This window comes from Armigeres subalbatus, chromosome 1 (genome assembly GCF_024139115.2).
Source record: "Armigeres subalbatus isolate Guangzhou_Male chromosome 1, GZ_Asu_2, whole genome shotgun sequence".
Taxonomy (NCBI): domain Eukaryota; kingdom Metazoa; phylum Arthropoda; class Insecta; order Diptera; family Culicidae; genus Armigeres; species Armigeres subalbatus.
The window spans coordinates 57,114,204-57,137,047 of record NC_085139.1 but is presented as its reverse complement, the minus strand read 5'-3'; the positions used below and the strand labels follow the sequence as shown (position 1 = coordinate 57,137,047).

At 41.2% G+C, this 22,844-nt stretch overlaps 2 protein-coding genes and 2 long non-coding RNA genes across 5 annotated transcripts in view; 2 read left to right on the top strand and 2 right to left on the bottom strand.

The window, feature by feature from the left end:
* The window catches only part of LOC134225871 (uncharacterized), a 346,329-nt gene extending 330,929 nt beyond the window's left edge, over positions 1–15,400 (top strand). The window contains exons 1-4 of one of the 2 annotated variants that reach the window (XM_062706294.1): positions 11,773–11,787; positions 11,930–12,353; positions 12,423–12,821; positions 14,415–15,400. In XM_062706294.1, the coding sequence (XP_062562278.1) occupies positions 11,991–12,353; positions 12,423–12,821; positions 14,415–15,305 (1,653 nt within the window). In that variant the 5' untranslated portion in view covers positions 11,773–11,787; positions 11,930–11,990 and the 3' untranslated portion in view covers positions 15,306–15,400. Of the gene's footprint in view, positions 1–11,772; positions 11,788–11,929; positions 12,354–12,422; positions 12,822–14,414 lie in introns of those variants that run through there. The other variant, XM_062706305.1, reaches the window with a different exon arrangement.
* Positions 2,008–4,336, bottom strand: LOC134220619 (nucleoporin Ndc1-like). The gene is made up of 3 exons (XM_062702411.1): positions 4,196–4,336; positions 3,767–4,093; positions 2,008–3,634 (listed from the first exon to the last, which is right to left on the bottom strand). Exons 2-3 carry the CDS (start codon positions 4,081–4,083, stop codon positions 2,221–2,223), a joined length of 1,731 nt encoding a protein of 576 aa, XP_062558395.1. The 5' UTR covers positions 4,084–4,093; positions 4,196–4,336; the 3' UTR covers positions 2,008–2,220.
* Positions 5,620–22,844, top strand: part of LOC134225882 (uncharacterized) — a 36,169-nt gene continuing 18,944 nt past the window's right edge. The window contains exons 1-2 of the long non-coding RNA XR_009983343.1: positions 5,620–6,030; positions 6,101–6,327. This is a non-coding gene — a long non-coding RNA (uncharacterized LOC134225882). The remainder of the gene's footprint in view (positions 6,031–6,100; positions 6,328–22,844) is intronic.
* LOC134214258 (uncharacterized) lies at positions 13,127–13,645 on the bottom strand. The gene is made up of 2 exons (XR_009981129.1): positions 13,445–13,645; positions 13,127–13,382 (listed from the first exon to the last, which is right to left on the bottom strand). It is a non-coding gene; the product is annotated as an uncharacterized LOC134214258 (long non-coding RNA).

Sequence of the window (22,844 nt, the reverse complement as noted above, 5' to 3'; positions counted from 1 at the left end):
TAAAAAATATACAACTCGAATATCATTTTTATCATTTTATTCCATGCATACATTTTCAAAGATGAATATCACTTTTTTGATTGCCTCTATCCCAGATACTTTTTCACATTAATCTCAAGTGTTAATACAGAGTTATGGCAGTGGAATGGTATGTTCGGCATCAATTGTGCCGCCGCCTGCGCAATCCTTTCCTATACTTCGAGTTTTGCGAGCAAATCCATGAGCCAACTATGCGAAAAGTTTGATATCCGCAATGTGACTGTGTTTGGGGAGTAGATACACTTCTTTAGAACCGTGCATGATAATTTTGCGGGAACTACAAAAATCCCTATAGCAATCCGTTGGCCATCAGCTCGATAACATGCTTTACCATGTTTGTTTACCGGAAAGCAGACTTCAAGTTGATATCCTGGGTTAGAGGTTATGATAAATGTTAATACTGTTTATAGTGTCTTTAACTATCCGCTTCAAGTTCAAGTATGGCCATGGTCAGACCATAGTCACATATAGAACAATAATGTGTTATAAAAAATGCCTTGCATCTATGAATATTTTTAAAGTTTATCCGTGGCTTGTTCCCAACAAGAGTTTCATCGTACTATGAAGATGCTCGTGCTGCGCGCAATTAGGCGTGAGTATGCTCTTCGTGCAGTTTCATAGTACTATGAAATTGTCCGAAAGTCAAAATTCGAACATAGGAAATCCGAGAAACTCCTTTTTTTTTTTTTTTTTACAAGGGAGAATGCATTTACACACTAACCCAGTACACGTGCATTGTAGTTGCCAAACTACCACACGGAAGTGTACTGGAGTGTCGGACTCGACCATACCGGTAATACCGACTAAACTCCCTTGGGCTCCACCATCGTTTCCCCCAGGAACTACCTCGCAGTACTACTTCTGGGGGGATGGCAGTACTAAGCGTACTCGCTCATTATCGCTCACACAGGCACTCGTCCCACGCGAGACTGACTTGGCTGCTCGCACACCATTCACTCCATTTGAGTCTTACTTGGATGCTCTCCCGGACGCTCCGCTGCCATGCCTCGAGGTGTCAATAGCGGTAACTGCCTGGGCCTACAGATATTGCGCTACGACACTCCTGCCTCAGCACGAGCAGATCAATCACACCACTGCCGAAGCAGACCACACGCTACCCTGCCAAAGCAGGGACACTCCCCATGCACCACATGTGCACAATTGTAGGTGTGTGGGTACAACCCACTACTACCCTGCCGCCGAAGCAGCTTCTCCAAAGACCATTCGCTCCATGTGACCCTTTTTCGGGTGCTCACTCTAACACTCCACTGCAATGCCTCGAGGTGTCGATGGGTACCTCGACTCCTACCTCAGCATGTGCAGTCCATACTCAGACTTCTGCTGCGCTTCGAGGTGACAATAGCGGCGACACGCTATGACACTCCTGCCTCAGCACAACCAGATCACTCACTCCCTGCCGAAGCAGCTCACGCGCTACCCTACCGGAATAGGGACACTCCCCATGCCAATTGGCACTCCCTGGGCTTGTGCTTTTGAAGCGGCACACAGTCGCTTTGATAGAGTCTGCTTACGGGCACTTGTGGTTTTTTGGGAGGGATTTTAGCAGAGCCCACTGCTAAATCCCACCACGCCCTAGGCAGTTCTCCCTGACTCGCAGACAGCTGGGGAGGGGTCGTCAAGCCCTTGGACATGGTCCATGCTGTCCCTACTGTCCCTGCTGCCCCCAGGCAGAGAAACTCTTGGCAGCGCCATCTGTCGTCTACTAGTGTAAATTTTCTATCATAACATTAGACGGTGTAACTGTTTTGCCTTTCTTGTACAACATTGAGGTGTAAGCGTAAAGGCTACATTTATTACCTTTTTGCGCGAGAAAGGCACCATCACCGCTAGGTGGATTAATCTGGGTTTTTTTTATAAAAGTTTAGCAGAGCTTAATGTCTGCGCAACTATATGTATACTTATAATAAACTGGTTCGGATGAAGGAAAAAATTAAAACACAGAAATGGTTACACATTTAATTTTTCTTCATAGTTTTACTTACAATTACTGATGCCGTTATAACTACTGTTTTAAGGAAAAGTCTGACTGTTCTAAATACAAATGTTTTGATAAAACAAAATAACAAATGATGATTCATCGACCATTTGGAGAAATGAGGAAGCTTATTATTAGAGCATGATTACTAACAAAAAAAATGAAAAACATTAAAACTACTTTTTTTAAGCTTCCCTATAATTAACAAATCCCTGAAGTGCTTTCACGTCGCTTGGCTCCAACACGATGTCATTCAAGTAGTCGGCAAATACGGTGGCAATCCGGTAGAGACTTCTCTTGGTGGCCGTCTTCAATGCCACATAGTTCCGGTCGATTTTCTTCACGTCCAGCTGGATCGAACCCACCTTATCGACGACCAGTTTCAATTGCAGCAGCGTCCTAATGACCGACGGCAGATCGTTTTGGACCACCCCGAATTGGTCCTCCCGGATCGAGTGCGCCGCCAATGAAGCCAGCGCCTGGGCTATCCAAACAATCTGCTGCGACTGCGTGGTCAGCAGGTGGCATGTTCTGGCGGTTTTTGGTTCTCCGAAGAAATAGTAAATTCCCGGAATATTCCGGAAGGACTCACGAATGGCATCCAGGTGACGATCGACAGCTTTTGAAATAACGTCTGGCTGTTGTGGGACTTCAGTCGGTAGAACTGACGAAGACAAACTGCGGATGCCGAAGCTTTCGTTGTATTGCTTCATCAGAAGTTTTTCGGCGTCCATCGAAGCAGTGGGACGCAGTTTGGCAACGTTCGGTACCGGTTTAAGTGTGGCACCTTCGATCGATTTTGCCAGCTGGGTGGTGTAGTCTTTGATTAGCCGGATGCATTCGCCGGATACCAGTCGCCAATTGTAGGGATGACCTCCCGGGACGGATAGAGCATAGAGACGAGCTCGGCGACTTGGGTTGCAACTTTCCGCGATTGTGAACAAATCTAGGGCGGCCAGTTGCTGAATGACTGGGATTTTCTCGCATGCCAGAGCTTCCACCAACGTTATTTGGGAGTCATTGAGCACTGTGGGCTTTTCAACGGGAAACTGGCGATATTCCGTAAGGAAAATGTGGAACAGTACCTGCATTAGGTTCATGTTGGAGAGAATTTGCGATGACAGAATCCAGCAGTACAGAACCAATCGAATGTCCATCAGCACAGAATAGAGGGCTCCCAATGAAGATTCTTCGGCGAGTACCACGCCATGGAACATGTTGGCCAGCTTATAGCGCAAGTAAAAGCAGTTGAAGGTGTAGTAAAAGCTTACATAAACCAGCGTTGGAACGAATGATTTAAACAAAGAGCGGTAAATGATGCTGTAGAGATGGGACCGGATCTGTTGATAACGTGGCTGCTGGACGACGGGAAAGCTCAGACTTGTTTTCTCTGACTGGATGCGCACAAAATAGTAAACTCCTGCAAATGTTCCGCCTAATAGAAGGAAGAGGTACTTCTCGTTGAGAATTGAGATTCCGTTTTCCTTCGGTAGGAACAGTACGCTATAATCGTTCCGTAGAAAACGTGTGTAGAACCAGGCCGTCAAAAAACCAACCACGCAATTGACCACCAGCATGACAGATTGTGTGATGATCGATCTGAAAAGTAGTGAAATTGGCTCAATTGCTTTTGCTGCGATCTTTTGTACTTCATTCGATAGTGAAATAACAAACGACATCGGAGGGAAACAGCAGATACAATCCGGCTCTGTTAAGCAACTTCGAACTCACCTATAAATCTGTTGGAACCGTGTTGGACAGTACTGGATTCCGGCCAAGTATGATTTAGCCAAGCATATGCCGTGCACAATGACCGCACTGATCAACGGCAAAATCCACATCCAGGTTGACAAAGAAACCACCAATCGAAATGAGCCCGCGATCCAACCGATCGGATGAAGCAAACTAGAGTTTACCAACAGCAGAAAGATCGTGAGCAGCACAAACTGCACCCCGACACTGCACACGATAGCATAGATGAACCGCTCGACGCAAATTTTACGGCCTTCCAGCTCCCGCGATGGTACCGGACCCACGGCGGTGGCCATTCTCGACGTGCTGAAATAAGATGACAACAGTTGGATGAGATTATTTTTACCTTTGGTTTGCAAAGCCACATGTCAATTTAGCATATGGATTAAGGAATACTGTTAAACTCACTATGTTTTCCGAGAGCAATGTCCAATCCGATTTGAAGAAAATTCACCGGTTTTTCAGGAACTGATGCGGGAACACAGCGCGCTTTGATGACAGCTTCGACAGTTTGAAGATTTTGTTTTCATTTCGGGAAATGGCTGCATACTTGAAGGCATTTCATTTAAATCCCACTGAGTGTGCATTTCTGCGTTTGATTGTTTGAACGCAAGCACACACGCTATTCTGATTTTACCCATTTTTGGGTAAAAAGTCACTCAGTCTTTATACTACACTGCAAAAATTCCACACATTTTTATTGGCAAAAAATCATTAAGAATCGATATTCGATTTACCGTTTTGCTTCGAATTGCCGGACGCTTCGAAAGCCGGACACTTTAATTGTTATTTGACTTTATTTACCATCTCAACAAGTATTTTTTGGGTTATCAGTGCAGGGAACGATTCTTAGACTTGAAACCATTTTAACAAATGTAAGTAATCCGTGATCTGTAGTAAAAACTTGAAAATTAGAGGTAAAAATTGAAGGCATGTCTTAATCAACGGCCTTTTTTTGCCTTTCTCGTATCACACTTAAATAGATTCTATGAGTTCGGTAAAACAAATTACTGAATTCGTCGGTAATCCAAAAAATTACAAACATTTCGGTGATTTCTCGGGTGATCACTGAAAACATTACCGAGTTTCGTGAATTTTATTCAATTTTACCGAGATCGGTAATCTTTTTTACCGGCAAAGAATGTAAATTGTTTAATTTACCGACTTCGGTAAATTATCAGCTGAAACTTCGGTGAATTCAATAATCCCAACGCAAAACGTCATCGCGCCAAGTTTTTTCTTCAACTCATAGCTCCTGTCGTTCCAGTGAGGATCCGCTTCGTCTGCGAAAAAATAATTTCAAGAGCCAAGGTAAATATAGTTAATAATATTTTTGTCGTTATCTAAACAACACAGCAAATAAAAAAGTAATATCCATCGATGTAATCCAAACAATGTACTAAAAATTCGATGTAACGTCGGAATTTTAATGCATAAAAACATCCACTATTTATAGTGTCTTTTACTGAAGTATTCATCAAAACATTGTGATATTACCAAGGATATTAGTGCGTTCATTTTAGTTATTCATTTAGGCGTAAACCTTGTTTTTTATTTCCAAAAATGGGTAAGTAGCTAATTGAAAATTTAGCATTTTGCTGTTTTCTGTAATTTTGCTTTTCTTTCGTAGATCAAGATCGCACTCGACGTGGTAAGGGAAGATCCATAAAGTACGTCACGCAAAAATCGGCGATTTTCGACCCCCCCTCCCCCCTTTGTCACACTTTTTGTATTAAACCTCTAAAATTTTTGTATGAGTCGTCACGCTGCTCGGAACCCCCCCTCCCCCCTAGGAGCGTGACGTACTTTGTGGATGGCCCCTAAGTCCCTACTCTGTGAACGATAGTGCAGTAGAAACAACGATCCATCCGAGTTGTTCGTACCGGAAGTTCTCGCCGCTGGAATCTCCCACGGATGTATCGTCATCGAGTTTCGAACACATCACTTCGCGATAGCCATGCGGCTGGTCCGACTCCGGCCAATATCGTATTCAATACATTTACGACAACCGTTCCGGTTGTTGGGTCGCCTATCCTGTGATAGGCTGGTGGATTGTTCGTGGGGTACATCCCATTCGATTGCATCTAGGAGGAGAAGATGCAGCTCTCCCATGAGCTTGTTCGGTTTGGACCAAACAATTTCGTTGTTCTGGAGTTTCATGACATTCAATATCAATGTCAAGAGACAGTACCCTACACCAGTCCATGCCTGGAATGACCGCTGTCAGCCATACCACGATCTACGTGAATATTTTTTTTATGGAATATGTAATTTCGTAGCAAATAATTAAACGACGTTTTTATCGGTTTGCAGCAAAAAATCTGCGGTGGTTCTACACAGCCGAGCCCGAGCACCTTGAGCCCCACTTTCCGTACAAGATCATCATTGCTGGCCCGCCGAATTAGTGTCTTTTTGTAGTCTGTAATTTATTTATTCATGTCTCTTTTCTTCAGAACTGGAACTTTGACACCTCGGCAGGGAAATAAAAACGATTGCTGTGATGGTTTATTCACACCTCCAGCGTGATAAACGTGTAAACCGTAGCTGTGTTGTTAAATTCAACAATCGCCTTTGATGACTGATTTTGATGAGTAGATCTGTCATATTTTGTTTCGTATGGTTCATCCGTGACAAAATTGGTTCACGCGATATGTTGCACAGATTTTGCTGCATAAAAACTCGGTTTGTTGACATCTAAGATGTCAAAAAAAATCATTTGCAGTAAATTATTAGGTTCTGCAGCATGACGTCACGAATGAATTCGGTCCTCCTCAAATGAACTTTTTTGACAGTTCAGTAGTACTTTCCACTGACTCCGACGAGGACTCCGACAAAGTTCGAGTTCGTGATTGGTTGGCTGCCCCCGAGTCCAACGCGAAGTACTACTAATCTGTCATCAGTTTGAGGTTAGATACAGACGCTGCAGAACCTAATTCAAAGCTGTTACAAGCGTTGATATTCAAAGATGATTTTTCATGAAATTAAATTATATTTTAATCCTTAATTGTTATTCTAGGTCGATTAATGATGTTGATTCACGATGGCATCTGGTGTTCGTACTGGAATTCTACTGGAACTATGCTCTGAAAATTTATCAGGACGTTCAGGAATTTTTGCGGAAATACTTCAAGAAATTCCACTAAAAAATCCTGCGGAGAGGTTATTCAGCAATTCCTTTTTAAGAAAGAGGGTTGTTATCTGTGAATTCCACCGGCAGACTGAAACTTTTGGTAGTTTCACCGAGAATTTCATCGGCAATTCCTCCGGGAATTTCTTCACAAATTCCTCCGTAAATTTCTACCGGATCTTTCAGGATCTCCTACGGGAAATCCTTAAGATTTTTTTCGAAAATTTCTCCGAGGTTTCACTCGTCAATTCCTTTAAGAATACTATCAGAATTCCAAAATTCACTCGAATATTCCTCACATCACGTTGGGATGTTCTTCGAAATCGTTCCTGAACTTTTTCCGAAATTCTCCAGGAATCCCTCCGGGAATTATTCCGACAGAATGAATTCGCAAATTCCATTGGAAATTTTCCCGAGAATTGCATCAGAAATTCTTCCGAAAAGTTCTTCGGAAATTATTTTAAGAATTCCTTTGGAAGTTCATCATGGAGCTCCTTCGTTGATACCATAAGGATTTCTTAAGAGAAGTCGTTCAGGAATTTATATTCCTTCGCGAATTCTTCATAGAAGTTCTTCTGGAGTTCCTTTAGTGAATTCCTCCGGGAAGTCCTATGACAATTCCTTTGTGAAATCCTTTGGGAATTCCCCTGCGACTTCCTGTTTCTCTGGGGGTTCATTTGTGAATTCCAAAAATATTCCTTTGGGAATATACGCTTTGCAACCTTTCTAGGAATACGCTAGAGAATTGCTTCGCAAACTCACTTGGGAATTTGCTCGGGAATTCCATTGGAAATTCCTCCAGAAATCCGCTGGACAATTCTTTTTGGAGTTTCTTTGGGTATACCTTTTGGAATTTCTTTGAGATTCCCTCTGGAAGTACCACCGGTAATTCCTGTGGAAATTCTTCCAGAAATTCCTCCGGAAGTTCATCAACGATTTTTTTTTATTTCTTCTCAATAAAGACAGGGACACCATCTACGACCAAAGGTCGTACAGACTGAATACTTAACACCTAGCATGAGACAAAGGACATGACACATTACACCCAGTGGACCAGTGAAGGATTTTCCGTATCACGAAAAGTTTCCTCCTTACCGGGGCGGGAATCGAACCGGCACTCCATAGCATATGCTCCTGGGCGAATGACGTCGCTAACCGCACGGCCACGAAACCCACATTCTCCTAGGAAGTCCTCCGAAAATTCCTTCAGGAATTTGCTCGGAAGTTCCTCCAGGAATTCATCTGGAAGTTCCTCCAGGAGTTCGTCCGGAAGTTCCTCTAGGAATTCCTCCGGAAGTTGCTCTGAGAAGTTCCTCTAGGAATTCCTCCGGAAGTTCCTCTAGGAATTCCTCCGGAAGTTCCTCCAGGAATTTCTCCGGAAGTTCCTCTAGGAATTCCTCCGGAAGTTCCTCTAGGAATTCCTCCGGAAGTTCCTCTAGGAATTCCTCCGGAAGTTCCTCTAGGAATTCCTCCGGAAGTTCCTCTAGGAATTCCTCCGGAAGTTCCTCTAGGAATTCCTCCGGAAGTTCCTCTAGGAATTCCTCCGGAAGTTCCTCTAGGAATTCCTCCGGAAGTTCCTCTAGGAATTCCTCCGGAAGTTCCTCTAGGAATTCCTCCGGAAGTTCCTCTAGAAATTCCTCCGGAAGTTCCTCTAGGAATTCCTCCGGAAGTTCCTCTAGGAATTCCTCCGGAAGTTCCTCTAGGAATTCCTCCGGAAGTTCCTCTAGGAATTCCTCCGGAAGTTCTTCCAGGAATTCCTCCGGAAGTTCCTCTAGTAATTCCTCCGGAAGTTCCTCTAGGAATTCCTCCGGAAGTTCCTCTAGGAATTCCTCCGGAAGTTCCTCTAGGAATTCCTCCGGAAGTTCCTCTAGGAATTCCTCCGGAAGTTCCTCTAGGAATTCCTCCGGAAGTTCCTCTAGGAATTCCTCCGGAAGTTCCTCTAGGAATTCCTCCGGAAGTTCTTCCAGAAATTCCTCCGGAAGTTCCTCTAGTAATTCCTCCCCCAAGCAGCACAGTTTGTTTTAATTCAATTCATATGATTAAGTTATAACCATTGTAAGGAATCCGGCCAACGATGAATTTCTCATTTATAACCGCATTATAACGCAAAAAGCGCAAGAGGCGGAGTTTATATATAACTAAACGAATGTTATATATGATGTGGTACTGCAACCTTAATAAAATAATTCTGTAACTTATGGCTAAACTATAAACAATTATATCATGCGTTATAAATAAGTTCTAATAATGTTATAAAAATAAGAACAAATATGAATCAAAGGTGTCAGTTGTCAGGAGATTTTGATTATTTGTTTACTATATTTTTGATCTCCAGAAATTTGTTTCTGTATAAAATGAATGCTGATTATTGTAAACAGGTTATCTAGTTGAAACAATGGTGGAGTGCAAAGAAAATTTGAATGATTACTTGAAAGGGTGCCTATTACAGTTTTCCTGCGGTAATTTCATATGCGACGAAAAATTTATGGTGAATACTAATGTTCTGCTTCCGTAAAATAGCTGCGCCACAAAAATAAATGGAATTTATGGAATTACGTGGAAGAAAGATATTTTCCTAGATATTCTTTTAGGATAAAAAGTGTTAAAATGAAGTGTTAGATCTAACATGAAGAAAATGTGGCTCTCATCTTAAACTTGTCAGTCGTAGAGACATTAAACATGAGTAAAACAAATATAAAAATAAAATTCACACACCCAATTTCGGCCATATTCAATTTAGACATTTCGTGACTCTAACACTACCTTCTAAAAGTATTGAAACCTAAGCAAATATGTATCTCTAGGAGAAAATCTTTCAGAGAAATTTCGTCGATTCAACATTCACTTTCTCTTTGGATAGTAACATATTTTTTGCTATAGGATGTTTTGGTATAAGATATTTTCGGGTGGGAATCATTCTCGACACACTGAGCATAGTGTATCCTTGTGCTTGCCACTCAAGATACATACGCATCCTTGCCATTGCATGAAAGGCTTCTTAAAGCCCCAAACGCAATACAACGGAACGGCGACGGAAACGGAAAATTCGACAGTTAGCCCATATATTTTCTGTCAAATTTGCCGTTTCCGTCGCCGTTCCGTTATATTGCGTTTGGGGCTTAACTGAGCAAATACCGAGGGAAATGTTGGAAAGCAGACCAAGTTCCAGTTGGGATGTAAAGTCATAGAAGCTGAAAAAGATTAAGATTCTCAAGAAGTTATTTATATCTTAAATATAAAAATTATAAAATGTTTTATAGAAAATCATTTATGGTTTTGAACAGCTTTGATCACTTGTGATATAAAATCTTCAAATGCAGATGCGAAAAGAACTAGAAAAAATAGCTCTAATCGATCATTTCGTTCTTCAGTTATGTGTGCTCATATAACAAGTTATGGGTTGTCATGGTTACTTATTACCAGATCAAATCACAACTATATAAATATGTGTTACATATAACAATATCTGTAATATTTTTGTTAAAAACTCTCTGTCCAGGATAATGAAAATAATATTCCACGATCGCCATAACATGTTTATAACACAATGTGATATAAATAATTCTGACACTTGTAACACAATTAGTGATATTTGATAACGTTTTTGTTAAATCTAGAAAAAAAAAAATTGATACAATTTTTGTTATTTTAACTATTGATGGAACTTGTCATAAGTTTGTACAATCCCATTTAATTCCACCACTTAATTGTACCTTGACAGATACGTATTTCAACCTCAACAGTAAGGTCGTCTTCAGTATCTCGTACTTGACTCGACTTAACTTGAGTCGAGTTAAGTACGAAACACTGAAGACGACCTTACTGTTGAGGTCGAAATACCTCCGCGCATCACTCAAGACAGCCCAATACTTGCTAATTTATACTCGTTCTCTTCATCTATTTACGATGGAACTCGAAAAAATTGAAAAAAAAATTGCCGCCTCGCAGCTTAGTGTTCATTAAGCACTTCCACAGTTATTAACTGCGAGGTTTCTAAGCCAAGTTACCATTTCTGCATTCGTATATCATGAGGCTAACACGATGATACTTTTATGCCCAAGGAAGTCGAGACAATTTCCAATCCGAAAATTGTCTGACTCATATTCCCATCACTGGCGTTTTTGCGCATAAAGCTAAATTATTCATCGGGTCTCCGAGTTCCGGATTGATGGAGTATGTTCTGAGATGCCTATCGGTTTTGTGCGTTTTTTGGCATACTTTTTATAACGTTAATAACGTATGACGTAAAATTATCCTATTCTTCTAAAACTAAGTGGATGATACCTTGAACATGTATTTCAAATTTGTAATTTATTAGACCTTTATGACTTTATTTCCATTTTATTAAATTGTATTATATTATATTATATATACAATACGTTACAGTTAGTCGGGAAGTAGAACAATATTCATTTATGTGTTAAGAATAATGATCTTATTTTTTTTGTATTTAATTTGTGTTTTTTTACCAAACAAATTAACCAAACAAATCTCAACTACCTAAAGCAATAAAGAAATAATAAAAAAAATCGAAAACAATTCAAAGGGATTAATACTTTCGACCGGCACTTCATATGATGTAGAAAAAGTCTATGTTTTTAAACTGAATTATATAAATAACATCATATCCTATTTACAACCAATAGGCAACATAAACAATTCTGGTTGTAGGCAGAAGCTATAACTGAGTTGTAATTCAATTATAAACAAGTCCATTTGGGTTGCCACATTTATATAACCACCAATGCAACAAAAGATGGGTACCAAAAATCCATAATAAAAGATTTATCACTTTTGCTTAGGGCTTACACTTGTATTGTTTTCGAATAATGAACCTGATGTAAAATATGGGTAAGGTTTTCATGCAGTAATGGTAAATCTAAATTTTATAATTTGTATTTTGTAAATTGTAAATGTAAATTGCTTTATTTCATTACATTTTAACTTTCGTGAAATGTGCCTTTCATTCTGCGTATCATTTTGACTAGTCTTTATATATATGTAATCTTCACCAGATAAGAAGCCTGATAACAATTTTGTTCCTGTTCATCTTTTTGTGATTTCAATAAGTGCAAAATGCCGTTTATTGTTGTGCAGACACGTAAATCAAAAAAATCGAGACCAGTTTTGACCGTCGTGCCCTCAAAATGGGTATCTGGTGATGTCGTTTATTGGCCTCCAACGAATTTCGTAACATTGTCCGTTAATGGTGACTCGGAGCCTGTTAAAGAACTATGGCAGAAACAGAAATGCAAAGTCATGGGCCGAGAAAACACTTTGAAATCTGCAGAAGAGATCGTACGAAAATTGGAAAACGTAACGGATTCAGAGGACGCTGCACAAACTACCATCGGCACACGGGCGCATCCAGGAAAAAAGAAACAAGTGTTTCAATCGAAGACGTATCAATTAGCTGCGCTCAACATTGAACCTTCAAATGTAAGATAGTTTGTAGAAACAGTTGAAATACTTTTGTTTATATTACATTCCATTTGTTTTCCGCTGTAGGCACTTCAATTGAGCCAATCTGAGGCTTTTCGTAATACGACGGATAGCGAACAGCATATTGAGCAGCCATCATGTTCATACCGTTCACCTGTTATTTTTCACCCACCCGGAAATAATGTACACAACCCAAACCTGTCACTACCAACATCTGGAATCAGGATACAAACTGGCATTGCACACCCACCTCAAGTCTTTTCATCCATCGTAGGAACATCTGTTGAGCCAGTAAACGCAATAGTGTTTGATCAAAAAAACCAAGACGATGGTAAATCATTACAAGTAGAAAAACGCACTAGTGATGAAATAACTATCATCAGTCAACAGGGCTATCCACAAGGAATGGCTGTAATGCAAGGCAATGCTAGAACGAATATCGAGCAGCTGGACTGTTCGTCAGAGGTGAGTGAACTATAAAACATACTAAATATTAAAGCTTGTTTGTTATTGCTCTGCAGTATTAGATTACATGTCCTGAACAGACACACAAATACTGTATAGGTTTACCAAAACTATACTGATTGCCCTCCTTTTTTGAACTTATGCCAGAAATTAGACTAGGACAAAAATTACTTCCGTAACCCTATTAAAGCGTAGTTTACCAGGCCCGGTATAAAAATGGTCTCTAATGCTAGTTTATTAAAATAGAACATATATTACTATCAAATCTTTGCACACTTTCTCTGTGGTGTAAGTAAAAACTAGCATAAAAGGTAGAAAATGTACTTTATTCACCTGATTCCATTTCAGTTCGCTGAGTTATTTCTAATGCCAGCCAGCTTTTTCACTAATTTTCACTTACTTCACTACTCCTATTTTTTTAGATGGTATTGGCACCAGCATTACTGTTCCTCCAGTTGCCAGCGTTTCTCGTCACAGCATATTTTCTTTGTAGTAAATCGATGTTTTTTGGTGTGTCATTCTCTCTGCATGACCGGACGAATTAATTCGCGGATACCTTATCTGATGAAATAGGTAGGACAAATTGATTTCAAATTCTCTTTCAATTGTATGGTTTGACTCACCGGTGTCCTGGTCTGCCTGTCTCGCTCCATGATCCACTACAGCATGCACCGAACTGGCTCGTATTAGTTTCTAAATAACATTATTATAGATACGTATGTACGTATAATTAGAGGAAAATTATGATGCTGCTTCACTAGTTATGTTGCTTGCATTTTCTCCTCACTCAGAAATGTTGTCAACACTTTATTGATTTGACAGATAGAGGTTCGTTCAAATATTACGCATCGTGGTTAGGTAAAGTAATGTTTGCATTTTGTTTTATGTTTAAAGTTGTATATGAAGATGAATGGAACGGGTGGGGATTGTTGACAAATTGAATGAAACGTGATTTATTATCAGACCCATAATTTCAAGTAAAAAATGCACTGTGTTGGTTGTGTGGCTTCAATACATGGAAAAGAAAAGTTGGTGTAAAATCAAATTTATGTTTGAATGAACTTTTTTTTTCCTACACGGATCGCAAAATCCACACAAAACTAGGTAATTCGTGTATTTTTATAGGATAGTTATTATGGTTTCTGCTTGAATGTTTTGAATAATTCTAAAATTTGAATTGAAACAAACAGAAAAAAATACAGTACAGTACACACTCAACTTTGGGTTGTAAGAACTTAATTTTAGGATCATATTTTCTCATTGAGCATATGACTCTGTAATGTCAGCTTCGGCAATATATTAAATCGCCACTATTTAACTTAAGTGTGTGCAGGCCCACTGCAGGGTGAATAAAAAACGGGTGGAGCATATTTCGGATTATGTATTTAAGATTGCTTAAAATCGTGTTCGAATTAAAAAAGAGTTTAAAAGATATCAATATTATTATTTTCTATGTATTTTCATGTTATTTGTTTCCTACATTTATTCTAAGCTGCTTCAAATCTTGTTGTAGGTGAATTTATATTTATGAATTGTATTCAAATTGTTTGCTGAATTATTTAACCCAAGTAATGAATATAATTTATATTACAGCAACACATCAGTATATCGGAACCGCTTCAAATGATCCAGGCTTCAAATGGGAAGCAATATATAAAGCTTCAAGACGGGTCCTACTTGGAGGTATCAGAGGATCAAATGAACGACGAAACTGTGCCAATCAACACCAAGATAAACGATGTGGAAGATACTAAGGATGGACGATGTGAAGTTCTTAAAAGTATTGACGAACGATTGACGCGGATCGAATCATGTCTTCAGAAGATCACACTATTCATGGCTGACGTGTCGAAATTTATGGAAATCAGAAAGGATACACATGAATCGATATCAAGTTCGAAAATGAAAATGGAAAACTTTCAAGAAGTTGAAATGCTTTTCCCCATCGATGACGACGGCAAATTGAAGTCGATGGAAATGAGCCTGTGTAATCCAAGTTTCTCCGAGAAAATCTCACGATATTTTTCAATCCAATATGACTTGAATGGCAAACGAGATGGGAAGGCTATGTTCAAAATCCTAATTCGGAAAATGATAACACCAGCAGTACTGCTTCCGTATTCATGGATGGGGAATTCAAAGAAGAATCGACAAAATCAAGAGCCCAACAAAGGGTTCAAAACTTCTTTCCCAAACATAGTTATTTTTTTTGAAAAAATACTACGAGAGGCAGACATAGCCTTCACAAACGAAGCTGTACATAAAGCTTTCGGTGACCATCTTCGACAAAAATACACTGAAATGAATCGGTTTTTGAGCGGAGGTGAACGCAGAATGCCGTCATCACGGGTCAGAATTCGGAAGCCTAAAATTGAACTAAAGGAAATGGATAATCATGAGAACAAATCTCATTCAGAAAATGAAAATAGTTCGAGTTCATCTACTTCTTTGAACGAAGATTCTAGTTGGAACAATGTTCTCTAGACGAATCACTTTAAAACCTTACTCTTAATTAAAAGTTTGGATTTTTTTTTACTTTTATTGATCTGATTTTCAATAAAGAATAATAAATAGTTGTGTTCATTGGAGTTTCTTCTTTTATTTTACAGCATCGCTCACTTCAAGGTATGGATTAGTGGAATGAATACAGTCTTTGGTAGATCTTTGGAACAACAGTTGATTTTTACCATTTTCCCACGAATATTGTTTAGTTTTATGCATTGTGGCGCACTGTATTCCAAATTGGAGGCATATATGAACAGTGATGAGGAAGCTACAGGCTTCACGAAAAAATCTTTGAGGTCTCTTACTAGGCTTCCATGAAGATAAAACGTGTCTTCTTCTTCGTTGTGAATGATTTTGTCCACTTTCAGTACTTCGTACTTATTTGTTAAAACCCATCTATCGCTATCTAGTGTTGTATCCAAAATGAAATCGTGTATGTCTAAGAACGAGTAGGAAGCACAATTAGCATTTTCTGGATTACCAACCTGGTTGTCACATCTTTTCTTCAGAATTGGCTTAAGATGTTTCTTGGTAGTCACAATGTCTGAAGAGAGATCCCTCTGTATCTCAGTGATTCGCTTTGAGACTTGAGATAAAGGAAGATTTCCACTACGAATGAGTCTTTTTAATGTGAACAATCGAGACTCAAATGGATATGCATCAAATGATCCAAGCGGACCAAATCGTTCAACATCATCGATAATGTGTACAAGATTGTGCATATTACTGCAAAACAGCTGTGTACCGTAAAGAATTTTAACTCCCTCTAAGAAATCTTTTATGAGATTTCTTGCCACTGCATAGTTTTCTGCAACTTGATCATGTCTTGAACATATTTGAATAGCACAGTAGAAGTTGAGAAAGTGATCTGAAATATCCTCAGAATCAAAAAACTTTCGTAGGACAATAGGACTTAAATAAAGCAAAAATGTACGAAATTCAGTTCCTTTCCATCGGGCCACATGTTCAAGACTTCGCGCGGGTCGTCTTATTTCTCGAGGCAATTTACATTGCTCTAGAAATTTCGATACGTCAACAATTTGTGCTGCAGACCATTTTGCGTTCGGATTATTCAATGTGCCACATTTCCATCCATTAAGGAATCGTTTTGTGATACCGAGATCAATAAGGTGTAGGGCGTCGCCAATGGGAAAATCCTTGACCATATCGATTCCATGAATCTGTTCAATTATACTCTCGTACTTATGGTGTCCCTCGTAAATACGGGAGCGGAATTCGGCATCGGTCCGTAGAGGAGCATCTATTTCAGGAAAAATCATTGTCCTGAACTCGTGTGAGTATTCACCATCTGTTATACATTTAAGGCAGGAGCTGTACCCGTTATGACCGATAACACCTGTAATATGTACATAATGATTAACATATTCAGCAATGAGTCATTTACGAATATATTATATTACAATAAAAGTAAACATGTAATATAATTTGTATTGAATGTTTCGAAAGGGATGATATATTACCTCGCAGCATAGATCTGGCTGGAGTATCACAGATAAAGCAGCGTAGTTTGAATTTAACCGGCTTCCCATTGATTTTAAGTCCAGATTGGATTACTTCGTTCAACTCAGATATAAATGGTTCAAGGAACGCATTCACATCCTTTGGCTTGTCTAGGAAAATGAATAGAAAATTTAGCATTTAAATATACACGTGTAAGAGAGACTTACAATTTCCGCAAAAAATACCCACAACTAAAGGAGAATGTTTTGATCTTAGCTCGTGAAGATTCACAAGAATTGGCCAGAACGATTTCGTAGAACTTTTGAAGGTTGGCAACCCATCAATATTTACGTTGATAGAGAGTTCAGCAGGAGTTTCTTCAAATCGAGATAATGTAGTTTTCAGTATATTGGCCAATCCGTAGTGCCAGTATTGTCCACCAAGTCGACTATCTGAAGAAATATCTGTCCGGCGTGGCGTTTGAAGAAGAGTTCTGGCATCTTTCGGTAAGCTGTTTCGACAAATGTGGCTTTTAAGGATACTTAGAAGAGAATTAATAGCTGTGTGTCTAATTTGATGGGTTATGGCCCAAGTTCTCAATTCGTTATCAAGTTCCTGGGGGTCTGGTTCTGGATCAACAATCTCATCCTCGTTATCATCATCATTTTCCACATTCGAATCCGCATGATTTATATTTTGCATATCTACGATTGTACTTTCAAGTGAAAAAATTGACGATGAACTTGAATTTGTTTCATTTTGAATTTCACTGCACAATACACTAGGCGAACTTATTTCTTCAAATAACTGATCCGCTTTTGAAATTGACAAAAGCATTTCTTTTTTTTTACGGCGGAAATGTCCGTTTCGTTTAATTTTCCGCCACAATTGTTTGTTAGATTGCAAGAATGATTTGTTGGAAGCCATTCTGCTGATGTACTTTGTAATGCTTACGTTTTCCCTACTAACTTAATTATAACCAATTGACTCCACCCAATTAATTTGCTTAGTGTCAAGTTTCGAAATCAAGTCTTAAATTAGTTTTTAATAAGTTTTATTGTTTAATGCATATAACTCAACAGCAATACAATCCAGGCAATCATCTGATTCTTTAATGTAACGAAATAATAACTGAGTGTTTCGATAAAACTTACATATAACTTGTATACAACTATTGCTTTTTTAACTCAAGTTTCAAGTGTTACTTGGGCCGGAAGTTCCTCTAGGAATTCCTCCGGAAGTTCCTCTAGGAATTCCTCCGGAAGTTCCTCTAGGAATTCCTCCGGAAGTTCCTCCAGGAATTCCTCCGGAAGTTCCTCTAGGAATTCCTCCGGAAGTTCCTCTAGGAATTCCTCCGGAAGTTCCTCTAGGAATTCCTCCGGAAGTTCCTCTAGGAATTCCTCCTGAAGCGCCTCTAGAAATTCCTCCGGAAGTTCCTCTAGGAATTCCTCCGGAAGTCCCTCTAGCAATTCCTCCGGAAGATCCTCTGGAAGAAATTCCCTAAAGAGTTCTCGGGAGTCCTTTGGAAGTTGCTCCGGGAATGCCTTCGAAAACACTTCAGAGAATTCTTCCGGGAATTTCTTCGGAATTTTTGAGAGAATTCACCATCGGGAATCTATCTGAGAGATCTTACAAGAATTTCTTCTTGAATTCCTTCGGAAATTCCTCAGAGAATTCCTTCGGAAATTCCTCAGGGAATTCCTTCGGAAATTCCTCAGGGAATTCCTTCGGAAATTCCTTAGGGAATTCCTTCGGAAATTCCTCAGGGAATTCCTTCGGAAATTCCTCAGGGAATTCCTTTGAAAATTCCTCCGGGAATTCCTTTGGAAATTCCTCCAGGAATTCCTTCGGAAATTCCTCCGAGAATTTCTTTGGAAATTCCTCCGGGAATTCTCAAGGAATTCTTCCGGAAATTCCTCCGGAAATTCTTCCAGGAATACCTCCGGAAATTCCTCCAGGAATATCTCCGGAAATTCCAGGAATTCCTTCCGTGAATCCCTGTGGAAATTTCTCCGTGAATCCCTCCGAAATTTGTCCGAAATTCCTCCAGGAATTCCTCAGGAAAATCCTCCAGGAATTCCTCCAAGATTCCTCCAAGAATTCCAAATTCCTCCAAGAATTCCTCTGGAAATTCCTCCAGGAATTCTTCCGAAATTTCACCAGAATTCCTCCGGAAATTCCTCCAGCAATTCCTTCGGGAATTCCTCCGGAAATTCCTCCAGGAATTCCTCTGGAATTTCTTCCCGAAATTCTTCCGGAAGTTCCTCCAGGAATATCTACGGAAATTCCTACAGGAATTACTCCTGAGATTCCTCCTGAAGAAACTTTCAAAGGAATCCCCGAAGGAATTCTTGAAAAAATCTCCAAAAGTATTCCTGCAGAGATTTCCGAAAAAGCACAAGTGGAATCTCATTTTGCAATTCCTCCGGAAGTTATTTCGGGAATTCCTCTGGAACTTCCTTCGGGAATTCCTCCGGAAGTTCCTCCAGGAATTTCTCCGGAAGTTCCTCCAGGAATTCCTCCGGAAGTTCCTCCAGGAATTCCTCCGGAAGTTCCTCCAGGAATTCCTCCGGAAGTTCCTCCAGGAATTCTTGCGGAAGTTTCTCCAGGAACTCCTCCGGAAATTCCTCCAGGAATTCCTCCGGAAGTTCCTCCAGGAATTCCTCCGGAAGTTCCTCCAGGAACTCCTTCGGAAGTTCCTCCAGGAATTGCTTCGGAAGTTCCTCCAGGAATTCCTTCGGAAGTTCCTCCAGGAATTCCTTCGGAAGTTCCTCCAGGAATTCCTTCGGAAGTTCCTCCAGGAATTCCTTCGGAAGTTCCTCCAGGAATTCCTTCGGAAGTTCCTCCAGGAATTCCTTCGGAAGTTCCTCCAGGAATTCCTTCGGAAGTTCCTCCAGGAATTCCTTCGAAGTTCCTCCAGGAATTCCTCCGGAAGATCCTCCAGGAATTCCTCTGGAAGTTCCTCCAGGAATTCCTACGGAAGTTCCTCCAGGCATTCCTCCGGAAGTTCCTCCAGGAATTCCTCCGGAAGTTCCTCCAGGAATTCCTCCGGAAGTTCCTCCAGGAATTCCTCCGGAAGTTCCTCTAGGAATTCCTCCGGAAGAAGGAATTCTTGCGGAAGTTTCTCCAGGAACTCCTCCGGAAGTTCCTCCAGGAATTCCTCCGGAAGTTCCTCCAGGAATTCCTCCAGAAGTTCCGCCAGGAACTCCTTCGGAAGTTCCTCCAGGAATTGCTTCGGAAGTTCCTCCAGGAATTCCTTCGGAAGTTCCTCCAGGAATTCCTTCGGAAGTTCCTCCAGGAATTCCTCCGGAAGTTCCTCCAGGAATTCCTTCGAAGTTCCTCCAGGAATTCCTCCGGAAGATCCTCCAGGAATTCCTCTGGAAGTTCCTCCAGGAATTCCTACGGAAGTTCCTCCAGGAATTCCTCCGGAAGTTCCTCCAGGAATTCCTCCGGAAGTTCCTCCAGGAATTCCTCCGGAAGTTCCTCCAGGAATTCCTCCGGAAGTTCCTCCAGGAATTCTTGCGGAAGTTTCTCCAGGAACTCCTCCGGAAATTCCTCCAGGAATTCCTCCGGAAGTTCCTCCAGGAATTCCTCCAGAAGTTCCTCCAGGAACTCCTTCGGAAGTTCCTCCAGGAATTGCTTCGGAAGTTCCTCCAGGAATTCCTTCGGAAGTTCCTCCAGGAATTCCTTCGGAAGTTCCTCCAGGAATTCCTTCGGAAGTTCCTCCAGGAATTCCTTCGGAAGTTCCTCCAGGAATTCCTTCGGAAGTTCCTCCAGGAATTCCTTCGGAAGTTCCTCCAGGAATTCCTTTGGAAGTTCCTCCAGGAATTCCTTCGGAAGTTCCTCCAGGAATTCCTTCGGAAGTTCCTCCAGGAATTCCTTCGGAAGTTCCTCCAGGAATTCCTTCGAAGTTCCTCCAGGAATTCCTCCGGAAGATCCTCCAGGAATTCCTCTGGAAGTTCCTCCAGGAATTCCTACGGAAGTTCCTCCAGGAATTCCTCCGGAAGTTCCTCCAGGAATTCCTCCGGAAGTTCCTCCAGGAATTCCTCCGGAAGTTCCTCCAGGAATTCCTCCGGAAGTTCCTCCAGGAATTCCTCCGGAAGTTCCTCCAGGAATTCCTCCGGAAGTTCCTCCAGGAATTCCTCCGGAAGAAGGAATTCTTGCGGAAGTTTCTCCAGGAACTCCTCCGGAAGTTCCTCCAGGAATTCCTCCGGAAGTTCCTCCAGGAATTCCTCCGGAAGTTCCGCCAGGAACTCCTTCGGAAGTTCCTCCAGGAATTGCTTCGGAAGTTCCTCCAGGAATTCCTTCGGAAGTTCCTCCAGGAATTCCTTCGGAAGTTCCTCCAGGAATTCCTTCGGAAGTTCCTCCAGGAATTCCTTCGGAAGTTCCTCCAGGAATTCCTTCGAAGTTCCTCCAGGAATTCCTCCGGAAGATCCTCCAGGAATTCCTCTGGAAGTTCCTCCAGGAATTCCTACGGAAGTTCCTCCAGGAATTCCTCCGGAAGTTCCTCCAGGAATTCGTCCGGAAGTTCCTCCAGGAATTCGTCCGGAAGTTCCTCCAGGAATTCGTCCGGAAGTTCCTCCAGGAATTCCTCCGGAAGTTCCTCCAGGAATTCCTCCGGAAGTTCCTCCAGGAATTCCTCCGGAAGTTCCTCCAGGAATTCCTCCGGAAGTTCCTCCAGGAATTCCTCCGGAAGTTCCTCCAGGAATTCCTCCGGAAGTTCTTCTGGGTATTCCTCCGGAAGTTCATCCGAAGTTCGAAGATATTCCCGAAGGAATTCCCTGAGGAATTCCCGAGAGAATTCCCTGAGGAATTCCCGAAGGAATTCCCGGAGGCATTCCCGAAGGAATTCCCGGAGGAACTCCCGAAGGAATTTCCGGAGGAACTCCCGAAGGAATTTCCGGAGGATTTCCCGAAGGAATTCCCGGAGGAATTCCCGAAGGAATTACCGGAGGAATTCCCGAAGGAATTCCCGGAGAAATTCCCGAAGGAATTCCCGGAGGAATTCCGGAAGGAATTCTCAGAGGAACTCACGAAGGAATTCCCGAAGGAATTCCCCGAGGAATTCTAGTAGGAATTGCCGGAGAAATTCCCGAAGAAATTCCCGGAGGAATTCCCGAAGAAATTCCCGGAGGAATTCCTGTAGGAATTTCCGTAGGAATCCCCGAAGGAATTCCCGATGGAATTCCCAGAGGAAATCCCGAAGGAATTCTCAGAGGAATTCCCGAAGAAATTTCCGGAGGTAGTAATGATTTACCCGAAGGAATTCCTGGAGAAATTTATGGATGGAATCAGAAATTACCGAAGGTATTCCCGGAGGAATCCGCGATGGAATACCCGAGGGATTCCGCGAAGTAATTCCCGAACAAATTCCTGGAGGAATTCTCGAACGAATTTTGTGAGGAGTTTTTGGAACAATTTTCGGAGGAATTTTTGGAAGTAATCTCGGAGGAAGTGCTGGAAGATTCCTTCGAGAATTTCTCCGCGAATTTCTTTTAGAATTCCTCCGGGAATTCCTTCGGGGATTCCTCCGGTAATATCTTTGGGAATTCCTCCGGTAATACCGGTAATTCCTTCGGGAACTCTTTCGGGAATTCCTTCGGCAATTCGGATTCCTCCGGGAATTCCTTCGCGGAATCCTCCGGGAATGCCTTCGGTAATTTCTAATTCCATCAATAAATTCCTCCAGGAATTCCTTCGGGTAAATCATGGAATTTCTTCAGAATTCCTCTGGGAATTCCTTCGATTTCCTCTGGGAATTCCATCGGTATTCCTCCAGGAATTCTTTCAGGAATTCCTTCGAAATCCTCCGGGAATTTCTTCAGAATTCTATTGTGAATTCTTTTGGGAATTCCTCCGGGAATTCCTTTGCGATTTTTTTCCGAATTCCTCCGAATTCCTTCGAATTCCTCCGAATTTCTTGGGAATTCCTCCGGGAATTTCTTAGAATTCCTTCGAATTCCTTCTGGAATTCCTTCGAATCCTCAGGGAATTCCTTCTAGAATTCCTTCGAACTTCAGAGGAACTTCCGGAAGAATTCCTTCGGGAATTTCTTCG